At 33.2% G+C, this 18,895-nt stretch overlaps 1 protein-coding gene across 1 annotated transcript in view; it reads right to left on the reverse strand.

Annotated features, from left to right (window-relative positions):
- The window catches only part of LOTGIDRAFT_81536 (hypothetical protein), a gene marked incomplete at both ends in the record, with an annotated part of 46,522 nt that extends 28,095 nt beyond the window's left edge, over positions 1–18,427 (reverse strand). The window contains 6 exons of the mRNA XM_009067252.1: positions 5,422–5,526; positions 6,679–6,783; positions 7,827–7,928; positions 12,659–12,910; positions 13,878–14,000; positions 18,319–18,427. Coding sequence (XP_009065500.1) covers positions 5,422–5,526; positions 6,679–6,783; positions 7,827–7,928; positions 12,659–12,910; positions 13,878–14,000; positions 18,319–18,427 — 796 coding nt within the window. The remainder of the gene's footprint in view (positions 1–5,421; positions 5,527–6,678; positions 6,784–7,826; positions 7,929–12,658; positions 12,911–13,877; positions 14,001–18,318) is intronic.
- Between the last annotated feature and the right edge of the window lie 468 nt (positions 18,428–18,895).

Genomic DNA, 18,895 nt, shown 5'->3' on the forward strand with positions numbered 1-18,895 from the left:
TAAGATAAAATATCGGGACAAACCATCTTTAATTCAATTTTTTGTCATTTTATTGGTCAGTCACTAAAATTGATTTTAGATCCAGTTTTATAAACCAATCAGATTAATGTATTTATTCAAGAGTTCAAGAAGCTACCCAAATGCCTCAGACCCACTTTCCTGACTTTATTGAATTCTAAATGGCTCTGACATAGATCTTTCCTGGATGATTTCCACTTATTTAGATCTAAGTCAACTGGGATAATCTGTCTGAAGTTAAAAATGAAACATACGAGCAGTAGTTTAAACTAATTCCAGAAGAAGGTTGTTGAAGAAAAGAACCAATTACTGCCAAAGAACTATTGGAACATTCTAGCAGAGTTCTAAAACACTGTTGCATTCCATCTAGAATTTAAAATAGAAGATGGAGTATATCATCAAATATGATCGTATTAGTATTTATAAAACAAATATTACAATATTCTCTATAAAGACTTTAGAAAAGGTTAACTAAAAGAGCCTGAAACTGCATTACTGAAGTAAATAATATTATGTATTCCACTTAATTTTAATTACTAAAAGGCCATGGTTTCTGGGGGGTTGGTTTGGGTTTTAAATATATGTAAATAGTAGCAGAAGTACTAAAACTGCACAAAAATGGCATAATCCCTTCAAGCACACTTCAACCTGTTCTTTTTCTTTTCTATATATGGCAAAGTCTCAAGAAAAGTCATCATTTTGACTTGCAAACACGGATAATCTTGGCCACACATGGATTTGGACGGTGAGCTGTGAACACTATTACTGATTAGCTTAGCCAAAAAATTCCCGTTTCTGAGAACAAGGTACGATTAGTCAAACAGGTGAATCTGTCCCTTTAAAGTGATATTAAAAATGCAAAATATATGTTCTCTTCTAGTGACCTCGGCCAGTGCTTGTATAGAACAGTATCTTTTATAACACCCAATACTACAGAATATAGTAAACTAATCTACCTGGACCACAAACTAAATCCAATAACTGTTTACTGGCATTATAAGTATCTGTCAGAATTGTACAGTTCTCCAGTAAACCTTCCTGACACTTTAGTTGTTTACGGTTTAAACTGAAACAAAATAGATAAAGATAGAGTATTCACAGTTAAACCCTTGCCAACTGTCCTCATCTTATACAATATCTAATATACTAACATGGACACTCAGAGCTACAGAGACCTGTACTTGACAAAATGACTGTAGTTTGTGATCGGAATGTATTTTTGGAGATTAAAGAAATACCTGCAATACATGTCTGGATCAGCTAAATCATTGATAGTATGATTCCTCATGATTTCATTACTACATTTCATCATTCCAGTCCTGCAAACATCTCCGGAAGGATCTACAACTACAATAAATAAATTTCTCTTTATTTCATAGGAATTTTTACAGGTGTCTTGGCAAAACATTTAAAAAAAAAAATACAAAAAATAGAGTAAATAAATAGAAATTTATCTAAAACAGAACCCAAAAAAACACATGGTTACTCAGAGTTTCATGCTTTGCGATCTTCAGACAACTGAACTATTCAGCCTGCATTCCGCATAGTGTGAGCAACAACATGTCTTTTTAGGTTTTGTTTTATTGCTCCACAATTGATGTATTGAACACTATTTTAACAGTGGTATTTCTATATCACTCTACAATTGATGTATTGAGCACTATTTTAACAGTGATATTTCTATATCACTCTCCAAGTGATGTATTGAGCACTATTTAACAGTGATATTTCTATATCACTCTACAATTGATGTATTGAGCACTATTCTAACAGTGATATTTCTATATCACTCTACAATTGATGTATTGAGCACTATTCTAACAGTGATATTTCTATATCACTCTACAATTGATGTATTGAGCACTATTCTAACAGTGATATTTCTATATCACTCTCCATTTGATGTATTGAGCACTATTTTAACAGTGATATTTCTATATCACTCTCCAAGTGATGTATTGAGCACTATTTAACAGTGGTATTTCTATATTGCTCCACAATTGATGTATTGAGCACTTTTTTAACAGGGGTATTTCTATATCGCACTACTATATATGTATTGATCACTATTTTAACAGGGGTATTTCTATATCGCTCTACAATTGATGTATTGAGCACTATTTTAACAGTGGTATTTCTATATCACTCTACAATTGATGTATTGAGCACTATTTTAACAGTGGTATTTCTATATCACTCTACAATTGATGTATTGAACACTATTTTAACAGTGGTATTTCTATATCGCTCTACAATTGATGTATTGAGCACTATTTTAAAGGGATACTACGTCTTAGGATGAACATAAAATTTTAATTTTGCTCAAATTTGGCCAATAACAGTATATATCCATCTGTGGACTTACCTGGTGTCCTAACTATACATCAAAATCCCTCTATAATCCAATATATCCACAAAATCAAGTAATTAATTATAAAATGCTTAATACATCCATTAAGCAATTTTCAAATCTTGAGTCTAGGAAATCTGGTGTAATTTTCAAGGGAAAGTAACTCTCAAGTGGAGTTTCCCACGTCCTTGACCTCTATTCTTGAATTGACCTCGACATTGTCATATTTTGAAGACGGAATAATGATGCCTCGTAGGAGATTAAGCGACTCCGTGAAAAAGCAATTCATATAATTTAGAATGAATACTCCATCACTGGCACAATATTCAACGAATATTAATCATTGGCAAAGTTTGTTTGTATAAACCGGAAGATGATTGTTTCCTGTTTTAGCGTTGATTACCCAGACTCTGTTTTTCTCAAACTGAACGGATTCATGGCTTGCTCACTTTTTTTAAAACTAAGATGTAACTTACCCGATGCTGAACATGTTGTATTATAACCATAACTATCTACAAATCTATAGTCACATTCTCCACAGTCTGTTTTACTGAAAACACAAACAAACATTGTAAACTTTATCACAGGGATAGATAGGAGGATGTCTTAATTTATAGATCTTGACAACCTCCCAACGTTTCTTTTGTAAAGATAACAGTTTGGGTTGGCCCATTTCCACAAAGTCGAGCTATTACAACCTGCATCTAATACCTGGACTCTGGCTGTATTCAGTATGATACAATCCAATCAGATAGCCTTATTTACAAACTTTAGTGATACAAGAAAAGGGCCTAATGAAGTCAAGGTAATTGTGAAAATGGAGTTGGCCAAGGTAATGGTCATGAACCATTCACAAGAAGGATAACATGTTGGTTTAGCCACAATATGGTCATGATCCATTCACAAGAAGGATAACAAGTTGGTTTAGCCAAGATATGGTCATGATCCATTCACAAGAAGGATAACAAGTTGGTTTAGTCAAGATACAGTCATGATCCATTCGCAAGAAGGATAACAAGTTGGTTTAGCCAAGATATGGTCATGATCAATTCACAAGAAGGATAACAAGTTGGTTTAGCTACAATATGGTCATGATCCATTCACAAGAAGGATAACAAGTTGGTTTAGTCAAGATACGGTCATGAACCATTCACAAGAAGGATAACATGTTGGTTTAGCTACAATATGGTCATGAACCATTCACAAGAAGGATAACAAGTTGGTTTAGCTACAATATGGTCATGAACCATTCACAAGAAGGATAACAAGTTGGTTTAGCCAAGATATGGTCATGATCCATTCACAAGAAGGATAACAAGTTGGTTTAGTCAAGATACGGTCATGATCCATTCACTAGAAGGATAACAAGTTGGTTTAGCCAAGATACAGTCATGATCCATTCGCAAGAAGGAAGACATGTTGGTTTAGCCTAGATATGGTCATGTACCATTTGCAAGAAGGATAACAAGTTGGTTTAGCCTAGATATGGTCATGATCCATTCGCAAGAAGGAAGACATGTTGGTTTAGCCTAGATATGGTCATGTACCATTTGCAAGAAGGATAACAAGTTGGTTTAGCCTAGATATGGTCATGATCCATTCGCAAGAAGGATAACATGTTTGTTTAGTCAAGATACAGTCATGATCCATTCGCAAGAAGGATAACAAGTTGGTTTAGCCAAGATACAGTCATGATCCATTCGCAAGAAGGATAACAAATTGGTTTAGTCAAGATACGGTCATGATCCATTCGCAAGAAGGATAACAAGTTGGTTTAGCCAAGATACAGTCATGATCCATTTGCAAGAAGGATAACAAGTTGGTTTAGTCAAGATACGGTCATGATCCATTCGCAAGAAGGATAACAAATTGGTTTAGTCAAGATATGGTCATGATCCATTCGCAAGAAGGATAACATGTTGGTTTAGTCAAGATACGGTCATGATCCATTCACAAGAAGGATAACAAGTTGGTTAAGTCAAGATACAGTCATGATCCATTCATTAGAAGGATAACAAGTTGGGTTATTTGAGATCCTGGTCATGGCACATGGGTTATCATAAATCATTTTCAATAGTTGATCTTTAAAGATAACTTGAGCTCAAGTTAATAACCAAATCTCATGACACAATTTAACACGGATAACAAACTAGGTTATTGAAGATCCACTATCTGTTTGTCTTCGATTAAAAAAAAGAAAATGAAATGATTATGTCCTACTTTTCTGTTTGTCTTTGATCAAACCTCTCAAACCTTAGCATATAAAATGGTAAGAAATTAGCCTTGTTCTTCTATAGATTAGCAAAATATAATTTCTACTTACACACATTTAGCTGAAGGATTTCCAGCACAAGTTTGTCCTACACATGGATTGATAAAACAGTTAACTTTCTCTACTCCTGGTGGACATTCTACATCTACAGAGATAAATTTACAAATTAAAGAGAGAGTATGCCTGATTTACTTGGTACATTGGTGTCTAATTTAGAATATCTTTATTATAGTCTAAACTCAGAGATCAAAAGGCACGTTTTGGCTTAAAGATGTTTTTGGTACGCTCTCTACTGGTGAAAGAAAGATAACAAGATGAGTTCTTGTTATCACTTATACACTTATACAAATATATAGACACAGCTTTTGGATCATCAAGGCACATGAAGCCTGACTGCAGCAGGAAAAACAAAATCAAGTGCTAAATGCACAGATTTTCACAGGACTAATTCTTTAAAGTATAATATACAGTCATATACTTACTATATTCTTCACAACGTGTTCCTACCCAATTACCCATACAATAACACTTTCCATTCAAACAACTACCATAATTTTCACAACCACATTCATTAGGAATTTGGGTGGTACTCCCTGTAATAAATACTACCTGGCTTTAATCATTGAAGAAGAAATAGTAATTTAATCAGTCACTTTCCAGACTATGATTTCAGCCATATATATTACTTTTACAAATTAAATTATCTTTCACATTTTATAATATATTACACTGCTTCAACTGATGATAAAAAGGTTTTTTAGATGATAGTTCTATAACTTACTGGAAAAATCATCACAGTATTGTCCAATGTACGGTCCAGTACAGGAACAATAAGATCCTCCAATACAACTACCACCATTTTTACAATATCCACCATTACACCATTCTGCAGTTGACTGGGTTGTTGTCACTGTAGTAGAGAATAAGTACTGTAAAACAACTATCATATAACAAGCTATAACATAGAAACAGTGGATCATACTCTGTTTTATAACTCAGAGTAAGGCCCAGATTACTTCTGTCTGTAGTTGCCAAAGCATCGTATGTATCTGTAAGTGTACAAAATCGTTCCTTCTATTATTAGTTAAACCAACTCTATTTTTCCACAATCTGTATTGCAAATACACAAGGGTCCCCACATACCACAGACCGATAGTCTATTGAGCGATTTTTTGTGTTCTTGGATGTTGTACAGATCTTAAAATAGCCAGATAGACGTTAGGGTATTTCCAGAAAGGGTACTTCCCGACAACAGATGTGTATACACCTGCACAATAGGAGTATGATCCTTAAGAAATGTCCAGTGTTTCCATAAACAGAAAATTGTATAAAACTCTAATTAAAATTGTAACATAAATTGTATTTTTTCATAACATAATCACAGCGAAAGAGAGGGAAGAAATTTGATTGGCTAGCGTCTGGTGGTGTCATCAAACAGAGGAATGAACGCCCTTAAACTCTACCACACCCACTGCCTCAATCAAATCCTCCACCCCTAATCAAATTCTCCACATGAAAAGGTGATTCAAAACTTACTGTAAAAATCACAGTATTTTCCAGTATGCATTCCTGAACATGAACAATATCTTCCCTCAATACATCGGCCACCATTTTGACAATATCCACCATTACACCATACCATAGGAGGTGGACTTGTATTCACTATAATTCACAAATAATAATAAAATACTAAAATTCCAATGTGACCTTTGCTGTTTAATGTTATTTCTCAAATGTTGTTTCAATTCTCTAAGGGAACTATAACAGTTTAATCATTAGGGGACAAGGGCAATAACTCCATTTCTTTTCATCTGAGAGGGCTCAATTTAAACTTGATTTGCATGATTATGTAGTCACAAATCAGGACATATCAAATTGTGGTTAAGAGGAAGCAGTAATCTTACCAGACATATTAATTTTTACAAATAAAATTACCCTTCACATTTTATAACATATTACACTGTTTCAATTGATGATAATAACAACAATATTTAACACCAGTTTTTAAAGTTTTCTAGATGATACTTCTATTACTTACTGGAATAATAATCACAATATTGACCAGTATATGGGCCTGCACAAGAACAATAAGATCCTCCAATACAACTACCACCATTTTTACAATATCCACCATTACACCATACTGAAGGAGGGTAGGTTGTTGTCACTGTAACAGAGAATAAGCACTGTACAACCAGAGGTGTATTAAGGTGGTAAGTTTTGGGTCATGCCCCCTCCCTCAGGTCATAAATAAATGAAAAATTAATTTTTCTTTTACTTAAAAATCATGTTAAATGCATTCTCTGGCTTCCAAAATTAGAAATATTTCATGGCGAAGGCCACCCTAACCCCCTACCATAATAAGTACCTCTAAAATCTGCAAAGGAAAGGTGAGGCGCTCAGATAACCAAGGGTAAGGTGTGTCTAATGTTTCTATTACCAGAAAATATTACAACAGTGGACCAAACTCTAGAATATAACCCAGAGTTAGGCAATGTCTGGTGTTTCTATTACAAGAATATATTACAACAGTGGACCAAACTCTAGAATATAACCCAGAGTTAGGCAATGTCTGGTGTTTCTATTATCAGAATATATTACAACAGTGGACCAAACTCTAGAATATAACCCAGAGTTAGGCAATGTCTAATGTTTTTATTACCAGAAATTATTATAACAGTGGACCAAACTCTAGAATATAACCCAGAGTTAGGCAATGTCTGTTGTTTCTATAAACAGACAATGGTACAACATTTGACCAAACTCTGGAATATAACCCAGAGTTAGGCTATGACTGGTGTTTCTATTATCAGACAATAGTACAACAGTGGACCAAACTTTAGAATATAACCCAGAGTTAGGTGATGTCTGGTGTTTCTATAAACAGACAAAAGTACAACAGTGAACAAATCGCTGGAATAAAGCCTGAGTAAGGTGTTGACTGATGTTTCTATAAACAGACAACAACAAACAGGGAATTAGATAGTACCTGATGTTTCTATCAAATTGATATCATTGAGACTGGCCCATTTTCCTTCCTTCATTTTCAAATTTCTTATTATTTTACAAAAGAATATAATTGCACACCCCTACCACCATACTCCCCCCCCCCTATTTGACAGTTTTCTGGCATATTATTGGCTTCACCTAGAAACTTCACTGGTGAAAAGGTGAATCAAAACTTACTGTAATCTTCACAGTATTTTCCACTATACATTCCATAGCAGGAACAATATGATCCTCCAATACAACTACCACCATTTTTACAATATCCACCATTACACCATACTGAAGGAGCGTAGGTTGTTGTCACTGTAATAGAGAATAAGCACTGTAAAACCAGAGGTGTATTAAGGTGGTAAGTTTTGGGTCATGCCCCCTCCCTCAGGACATAAATAAATGAAAAATTAATTTTACTTTTACTTAAAAATCATGTTAAATGCATTCTCTGGCTTCCAACATTAGAAATATTTCATGGCGGAGGCCATCCTAACCCCCCACCATAATAAGTACCTCTAAAATCTGCAAAGAAATGCCAAGGCGCTCAGATAACCAAGGGTAAGGTGTGTCTGATGTTTCTATTATCAGAATATATTACAACAGTAGACCAAACTCTAGAATATCACCCAGAGTTAGACAATGTTTGGTGTTTCTATTACCAGAAAATATTACAACAGTGGACCAAACTCTAGAATATAACCCAGAGTTAGGCAATGTCTGGTGTTTCTATAAACAGACAATGGTACAACATTTGACCGAACTCTGGAATATAACCCAGAGTTAGGCAATGTCTGGTGTTTCTATTATCAGAATATATTACAACATTGGACCAAACTCTAGAATATCACCCAGAGTTAGACAATGTTTGGTGTTTCTATTACCAGAAAATATTACAACAGTGGACCAAACTCTAGAATATAACCCAGAGTTAGGCAATGTCTGGTGTTTCTATTATCAGAATATATTACAACAGTGGACCAAACTCTAGAATATAACCCAGAGTTAGTTAATGTCTGGTGTTTCTATTACCAGAAAATATTACAACAGTGGACCAAACTCTAGAATACAACCCAGAGTTAGGCAATGTCTGGTGTTTCTATTATCAGAATATATTACAACAGTGGACCAAACTCTAGAATATCACCCAGAGTTAGGCAATTTCTGGTGTTTCTATAAACTGACAATGGTACAACAGTGGACCAAACTCTAGAATATAACTCAGAGTTAGGCAATGTCTGGTGTTTCTATTATCAGAATATATTACAACAGTGGACCAAACTCTAGAATATAAACCAGAGTTAGGCAATGTCTGGTGTGTCTATTATCAGAATATATTACAACATTGGACCAAACTCTAGAATATCACCCAGAGTTAGGCAATGTCTGGTGTTTCTATTATCAGAATATATTACAACAGTGGACCAAACTCTAGAATATAACCCAGAGTTAGTTAATGTCTGGTGTTTCTATTACCAGAAAATATTACAACAGTGGACCAAACTCTAGAATATAACCCAGAGTTAGTTAATGTCTGGTGTTTCTATTATCAGAAAATATTACAACAGTGGACCAAACTCTAGAATACAACCCAGAGTTAGTTAATGTTTGGTGTTTCTATTACCAGAAAATATTACAACAGTGGACCAAACTCTAGAATATAACCCAGAGTTAGGCAATGTCTGGTTTTTCTATTATCAGAATATATTACAACAGTGGACCAAACTCTAGAATATAACCCAGAGTTAGGTGTTGCCTGGTGTTTCTATAAACTGACAATGGTACAAAAGTTGGAACACTCTCTACAATATAACCCAGGTGGTACCTGATTCTTGTTATTTCTAGTAACAGACCAAGGACCTCCCTATAATTGAGCCTGGCCTGGTTTTGGCTCCCCCACTTATTATTTTACATAAGAAAATGATTGCATGTGTGCCCCCCTAGACAATTCTTAGGCATATTATTGGCTTCACCTAGAAACTTCACTGGTGAAAAGGTGATTCAAAACTTACTGTAATCATCACAGTATTTTCCAGTATACATTCCATAGCAGGAACAATAAGATCCTCCAATACAACTACCACCATTTTTACAATATCCACCATTACACCATACTGAAGCAGGTGGATATGTTGTATTCACTATAATTCACAAATAATGATAAAATATTTTCACTGTTAAATTAGTGCTCAATACATCAAATAATATTCACAAATAATAATAAAATCATAATGACTTTTGCTTTTTGATTTTTTTTCTCGAAAGTTATTTAATTCTCTAAGGGAACTATAACAGTTTAATTATTAGAGGACAAGGGCAATAACTCCATTGGTTAAGGGGAAGTAGTAATTTAATCACTCACTTTCCAGATTATGATTTCAGCCATATATATTACTTTTACAAATTAAATTATCTTTCACATTTTATAATATATTACACTGCTTCAACTGATGATAAAAAGGTTTTTTAGATGATAGTTCTATAACTTACTGGAAAAATCATCACAGTATTGTCCAATGTACGGTCCAGTACAGGAACAATAAGATCCTCCAATACAACTACCACCATTTTTACAATATCCACCATTACACCATACTGAAGGAGGTGGACTTGTTGTATTCACTATAATTAACAAATAATAATAAAATCCTAAAGTGTCCTGTGATTTTGATTATATTTCTTTAATGTTGTTTCAAATTCAGGGGTAGCTAAAGCAGTTTCATTTAATACGTAACAAGGGCAATAACTCATTTTCTTTTCCTCAAAAAGCACTCAATTCAACTGTTCAACCAATATAGTTTATAGTCTTTTTTTCTTCAGAATGAAAAGTGTACCAGGTGTCATGAAGAGTAAGTATACCCTGCCTGGCATCCATCCTGGATCATTTTAACATACAGTACTTACTATTGTTGCTACAGACTGGTGATTCAAATATGTTGATCAGAGAATTTAATTGTTTTAGTATAATTTCTGGACAACCTGTAGAGTTATAGCCCTTGGTTTCTACACAACTAGCTGATTCATTGTACAAACTAGAAAATTTCAAACACATCAATAATTAAAATATGATTTAAATTAATACAGTTTAAAAGATGCATGCAATTTGAGACTTGAATATATGTTACTAATCTAATATGTTACAGAAAGACAACTATAACCAGTTTCTAATTCTTTTAGAACTATAGATTCTTGAGAGTTCTACAGTAAAAACTTGTTCCACCAAATATTACAATTATACCAAATTGTCAGCATTCATCAAACAAAGATAGAACTTTATTAATTCAAATTCTGTTGTCATGCCAACATACCTGCAAACCTTCTCTTTATCAAAACCTCTTGGATTATTGTTCTTGATAACATTGGCCTCCATGGTTTGTCTGTTACAACTAATATAGGTCTTTACACAGCTAACTGGCTCTAAATATACAATATATTTCATACAGACTGGCTTTGGTTTTAAACATCTTCACAATGTCAAGCTATTTCAATCATCAGCCATTTTTTTATCAGCAAATGCAGCCATTGGATCGTATTGTATACTAGTGATATTGTTTTTTTGTTATATTACAAAATGCAGCCATTTGTTTGTTTTGTACACAAGTAAATAGAGCTAATCAAAGCTATCGACAGAAAGAAGGTAAACATTATGGTTTATTGTTTACAGACTGCATTGGCTCTGATTGGCTGTTTTCTCTAGCATAAAATCCAATCAAATCACTATCACAAATTTCTGTGATACAAGAGAGATGACTATTGCAGTCAAGGAATTAGTCACTGTTTACTATAAGTGAATGAATATCTTGATAAGGGTTAAACAATATTGCTAATTGTCAAAATATTTCTAAAAGCATAGAAAAAAATTAAATTTCTCAGATCTAACTCTAGTTATGGAATGGCATGTTTCAACTATCCGGATTTTCGTAAAACTGCACGATTTTATCGGGAACGGGAATGTGTGGATAAACGAGGCTCCACTGTACATCACTGAGAATTGAAAAGACCTACCTTTGGCACATACAATGTCCGTTAGATTTTTAAGTTGTAAGTAGTCGCTGCCAGTCATGTTACCAGAACCATCAAAGCAAGCTAGAGCACGTTTCTGAACACTAGAAAAAGAAAAATTATTCATAGATTATGCAATTTGAAAAAAGAATTTGATTCCTGAGACAAAAATTATCAGTCATTTTCGGGTTTCAATTTTTTGCCCCTATTAACCAAAATATATATTAGACCCTTAGAAAAAGCAAAGCAAAGAAGTTTCTTCTGATGAAAATTATCAAATATTTTTCATTTTTAACTTTTTGTCACAAAACAAAAACAATAACAAAAACAAAAACAATAACAATAACAAAAACAATCACAATAACAAAAACAATAACAATAACAAAATGTCAATAAATTTACACTCAATTGAAAGTACAAGGTAAAGTTTATCAAAATATTCTGATGTCTAGTGGATGAGCATCAATGGGTATAACTTTGATTTGTTGAATCAAAATTGTCAAATAAAAAGTGAAAAATGTAATTTTTTTTTTCAAGGAAGGAAGACCAGAAGAGGCAAGTTGAAGGGTAGAAAATAATTAGACATGGATTATAAAGATTGTCATACCTGCAGAAGTAGGTTATATTACTAATCTGACTGATGTTGATATTCTTGTATACCTGGTCTACACATTCACCTGTAGTATCACCTATAATATCAATGTACTATATAATTGTGATTATATTACGCACCCTTTCTAATTCCCAGGTAGTCTAGAACTCTAGAAGTCTTTTTTACCATGAATAATGCTTATAATGCCTATGCCAATGCTTTTGATTGTAAAGAATTATTTGAACTACATCGGCTGGCAACAAAGTAGTTTTCGCTGTTTCTTTAATACAGGACATGGGAAGTAACTCTGGTTCCAATCATTAACTTGACCTTCATTTTAGTGATTTCAAAGATTTTATTACATATGCTAATATAGATCAGTCTAATTAAGATAGAAATGAGATTAAAAAAATCAAAATGTACTCACCGATTTTATTTTCACAATATTTGCCAGTATAGCCTTGAAGACAATAACAGTATTCTGTATTAGATGAAGACCAGCATGAAGCCCCATTCTGACAGTATCCACCATTACACATACTGACTGGTGAGGATGTACTGGTATTATAAACTTGGTGCTCACATTGTGCACCGTAGAATTCATCTGTACACTGACAATACCCAGAATTCATACATGATCCTCCATTCCAACAACCTTTAGTTAAACAGTTATTAGGTTCTCTTGTCATATTTGGCATGGGAGTAGTTGTTGGCATGGCTACAGTTGTTGGTCTATATTCACAATAAAGACCTGTATAGCCTGCTACACATCGACAAGCATTATTATCACAATATCCACCATGTTGACAATATTGGGAACCACATGGTGCATCTATAAAATAATATATTATTCATAAAGTAACATGGATCCTTAAACATTCAACAACATTTTCTATGCAAAATAACAGCACAGTTCAATAACTCAATTCAATAAAGAGGATTTCCAAATTTGTTACGATTATCAGGGACACTGATAGCATCAATTTGCACCATTCCAATTTTCATTCAAACGTCTGTGGTGCCTGCAATTCTACTAAAACTAAGTGTATGTGCAACACCCAGGCAAAATTTGCTTGTATCACATAAGATCTTTGCGGGGGTAAAGTCATAAAAGACTTAGATTTAGTGAAATTGCAGGAACCTCAGATGTCTGAGTGAAAATTGGAATAGTGCAAATTGATGCTATCAGTGTCCCTGATACACATACAAAATTTAGAATACCTTTAAAATCTCCCAAAACGTTTTTTTTTAAATATCTGATTGAAAACAAATTAACAAGCCTGTTTATAAACCTACAGAACAAAATGGATGATGTTTGAACATTTCAACTATGTTATATATAGAATCAGTTTGTGAAAATAGCATTTTGTTTACAAGGTTTGCCTCTATTTTACAGCAAACTGAACAATGAACTCTAAATAACACTCCTAAACACAACATGTAGGTCAAACAGAATTTCAAAAATCTTATGGTATAACATCTCATCATAGATAATCCTTCAATAAGAAATATATAAATATATATTTATATATATATAAATAAGACAGTTATTATGAAAAGATATCTTAAAATATTTCTTCCTTTACCGTTTAATCTATCCATATTAATTGTCTTATTTATCATTATAGATCGGCCTAGTAACTTACCAAAATTTTTGTTGAATTCACACATTTTCCCATAATAGGGCTGTGGACAGATACATTGGTAGTCAGTGGTAAGATCTATACAGCTACCCGCGTTCATACAGGGATTATAAAAACATCGGTTACCTGCAATCATAATATCAAAAAACTGTGTTTATTATCATAATAATAATAAACTATTTATTTTACATGGGTCAGAATTAGGTCCAATATATGGAAGTAACATGATCCTGTCTAACATTCAGCCCATGAAGACAAACAGAGACTCTTTATTTTACATGGGTCAGAATTAAGTCCAATACACACGGACATGATCCTGTCTAACATTCAGGATCTAACGACAGCCCTCTTGAAAGTTGTCAAATTAACCTTTTGATCTAATGATGTCTGCTTTAACCAATCAAATTTCTACCTTCTCCAGCACTGGCATTTTGTGACTCTGTGTTTATCAAGCTAGGTCAAAAGGTAAATTTGACAAACATTCAAGAGGGCTTCCTTAAGATCCTAACTGAAGTGGCTATATCAAAAATAATAAGATCGTTTCGAGAATATGTGGCCTGGGTTTTATCGTACACAACGTTTCAACAATTTACATTATCATCATCAGGTGAAATAATAGCATCAATGACTATAAGTTTGGAATTTTAGGTTGTAACATTGCTGTGAAGCACAGGCACAGGCATGTAGGTGTAATCTCTAGTGAGAGAGAATTGTTTGTGCAGTTAGTTTGAATTATAATATAGAATATTTGAATTGAAAATCCATAATCTTGCGAATCTGAAATATATAAGAATAATACGGTAGGGTGAAATGAGGATAGGCCTACTTACACATTGCATCAATGGACATTTTGGTTGAATTTTTTGTCATTTCTAATGTATTCCTGCAATCACCAGTAGCATTCTTGATAGTTCTATCCAAACAATCCTGTGTCTTGTTCATCAGGCTGTAATTCAATTATACCATATAGATTTGATTATAACTATTAAAGGACAGCTTTGCCATTTTTTATTAACTTTTATTTCTAATTTAGTCACTTCAGTTAAAGATGGGTTCTCTTATTTTCATTTATTAAAATGAAAATGCTAATACTTGTATTAATAGAAAGTAGAGGTGTTTCTAATGTCTTGGAAAAATACCAGTTTGTCTCACATGTCCATAATTAATTCATAATTAGCTAAATTAGAAGAGAATTACCAGCAGAATTCCAATGAGTGACCGAATAAGAAAGGTCAAAAAGTCTTTTTTTGTTTATCCAGACTGTACATACATGGACATTTTTGATTGGTTAAAACACTTAATTTTAAGCAATAAGAACATAATGATATGATTAAGAATACATGATAATTCATTAGAAACACCAATAAATCAAATAGTTTGCTTAATTTGACACTGAAATATAAGGAAATACATCTTTAAGTTATAAAGACAAGCCTCTTGAACATATGTCAGTATGATGATATCGCCAGCCAATCAAATTTCAAACGCTCAAATTTTGAAACGCTAACAAAAGGAACATTCCGTGTCAGCTTCTTGGAATTTTACTTTTACTTTACATCACAAAATCCCAGCCTTTGAGAGGGCAGAAATGTGATTGGCTGATGTTTACAAAAACTGATATATCTGTGTACAAAAGGAAGACATGAGATGAAGCCATTACATAATTCTCCTTTAATATCAGACTACATGGTAATCAACTTACCTACAAATTTCTCCGAGATGAGAAGTAATGCTTTCACCTTTCTGTTGGAGATTTCTTATCAAATTGGCAGCCTTGACACTCTGGGTTGTACATTGTGTTGTCAATAACAAACACTGTTGTTGACCTGACAATATATCATTACATAATTACAAATATTCTAGGGTGTGTAGAAGATAGGCCTTTTAACAGTTTTATTTGCCAATACATTACAAAATGTAGAATATCATCACCAGGCATTGAAGAACTAAGAAATATCATTTGAAACCGGATGGAGCCAGAGCCGAGCCGAGCCAGCCATGAACTCCCAGCACCCCCTTCCCACAGAAACGCTTCTTTATCAATATTAAATAAGGAAACGTATTAACCTCCACCACAAGTTTTATCATAATTTTGTTTTGCTTCTTTAATGCTTCCTGTCATATTTAAGTACTGGTTACAGAATGTTTCCTGGTTTTCCATACATTGTATACTCTCATTTGTTAAACTGAAAATAAAACCATTTTTCTAAGTTATTTTGTTTATGAAGGGTGGAATTTTGGGATCTTTTACTATATCTAATTATGCAATACAACCAACCTTAGGGAAACAGGGTTCAACGTTAGATGGAGCTACTAGGAATCTGTCGAGTTAGAACTTGTAAGTGAACAATTTGAAAGGAATGACCGTTGTGGGAGATTGAAGAACCAGGAATCTAAAAAGTTAGAACTTGGAAACGAACTGTTGTATCACTGCTCGCTGATCATCTCAGACATCTTGGCTTTATATTCAATACATACCTACAGAGTTTCTGTATGTTTGTCACATCACCATTTGTTACAAATTCTGTTATAGGTTTAGAACAATCTAATACTCTTCTACTACATTCTAATGGTCCAGAAACTAAAATAAACAACAATATCATCCATCATCAATACCATCTTCACAACATCAAGCTATTACAAACTTAGTCTTATACCTTGACTGCAATAGTCACTATTCTTGTATGACAGAAGTAAATGTAGTGATTTAACTTTAACATATAATGTAAAGAATTGTATTTGGTAAATCTTACTGTATATTGTTATGAAAGTCCTAATAATCAAAGTCAAGTGACAATTAACAGATGGCAGTAGCATATTAGATGTAGGTATTATAAATGTTACAGCAGGTATCAGATTTAAATTTAGATTGAAGAATTTCATTAGCAATTCAGCACACAAAATTCAATAAATTAGCTAATCAAGTTAAATTTTTATTCGCATTTCATAAAACTAAAATTAAAAATGTTCCAGTTACAGACTTCAGATCGATCTTGCCAATGGTGTTAGTTCCTCTTTAGATTTGGTAGAAAATATACAATATTGGATAATAAAACCTAACTAATTGATTTTTGTGATTGACCAATCAGATAACTAGAACACTAAAATCATCCAAGATTAAGTTTTCGAGATTAAGGCCCTTGTTCACTTAATAAGAATGAACTGGGATTTTAACATAAGAATAAGGGTGACTTACCAGTTGAAGAGTTGACAAAATTAGCTGGGGTAGGAGTAACAGTGGTAGTCTTACAGTCCTGACCAGTAAACCCTGGATAACACACACAATATCCACTACTAGAGCAATATCCATTGACACATGTACAGCCTACTGTAATATATAATACATCAACAAAATCAGAACATTAGCCAATCAACAGGCTCTTCCATAGTAATTTCACTGTTTGTTTTGTAAAATTTTACACAAATCTCACAAAATATTAAATGTGGATGCACAAAGCCTTTTTAAATGAGGAAGATTGTTTTGATTGGTTAATTCCCATAGTGCTATTCTGATCCTCGGGTTATCTTGCTTAGAGACCATAAAGCTGATGATGTTTATTTGATATTTAAATTTAACAACTTGGAATCTCTTTCAGATAGTTCATTGCTCATAATATTTATATTGCATTTAGGTTTGAGAACATTGCATCTCTTTCAGAGGTCCCAAAACTAATGATGTTTATATGGTGTTAAAGTTTTTCCACTCAGAAACTCTTTTGGAGAGTTCAAATCTAATGATACATACTTCACAATCAGGTTTGACTATATTTCATCTGAATCTGCAGAGTTTATGTTTTATGACATTCAGGTTTGAAAACTTGGCATCTCTTTCACTGAGTCCTTAGCTTTTATTGGATATTTAGGTTTGTCAACTAAACACTGTATGTGTCAAATTGACTTATGAGGAAAGTAAGCAAGGTAAGAAAATAACTATATCATGTCTTACTATATGGTATAGTTGATGTTGGTATAGTGGTAACTGGTCTAGTCACTGGTTCAAACAGATCTACAAATCAAAAAGAAACTGTTGTGATTTTTACTCAATTGGGTTGATAATGACAGAAGCAATGAAGTGTACAATAAGTGAAAACATAGACCACAGCATTAACCTTAGATAAACTTTGTGATATGTTTTTCCAATAATTCTATTATTGATCTAATGTTGAAATGTAATTGATTGAAAATACTATATGAGGTGATTTATTCACAAGTGAAATCAATATTAAAGATTTCAGGAAGTGTTTTGGATCTTATGTAAAACCATAGAATTATATGAGTTAAAAGAATGTAAAAAACTTTGTCTAGCCATTACTGCACATGATTAACATGGCCTTATCTGGTGTCAAGATATTTTAGATATGTTTTTAGTTTCATTAACCTATTGTCAGGATAAGTTGTTCATTGTGAACATCATAATAATATTTCCAGTCTGAGATCTTCTTACCTGGTTTGTTTTCACAGTTTTTCCCAACGAACCCTCCCTGACAAATACAATTATATCCATTATTTTCTTCTCGACATAAACCTCCATTTTGACAGGGATTTGACTCACATGTTGCTAAAATTAAAAGTTCTTGTATGATTTAAATCTATATAAGTAGGTTAGCTCAGGCAGCAGTTATTAAAGGGAAAGGTGCAACATTTTAGGGGGGTTGATTTGAGTCTTGAATATTTTTAAATAGTCTTTAGAAGTACTAGATATGAAAAATCACTCAAACTTTTCCTGTTTTTTATAGATGTCTTTCTATAGATAGCAGTGTTTCAAGAAAAGACAACTTGTCTTTTTAAGTTTCAAATGAGGATAATTCTGGACATACATAGAAGGCTTTAAAATTGGGGTTTGCTTCACCATGATCAGGAGCCCTGATAATTTGGTAAGTTGACTAATATAGCTTTTTCTGTTTTAACACCCAAAATTAGCAAATGATGTCAAAATTTTGTAGGTAACTGTCCAACAACATACAGTTGATTTGGTTGGCTAAGGACCACAAGACTATTAAACATTGTAGATACTTGGCTAC

The sequence above is a fragment of the Lottia gigantea genome (genome assembly GCF_000327385.1).
Source record: "Lottia gigantea unplaced genomic scaffold LOTGIsca_81, whole genome shotgun sequence".
Lineage (NCBI taxonomy): Eukaryota > Metazoa > Mollusca > Gastropoda > Lottiidae > Lottia > Lottia gigantea.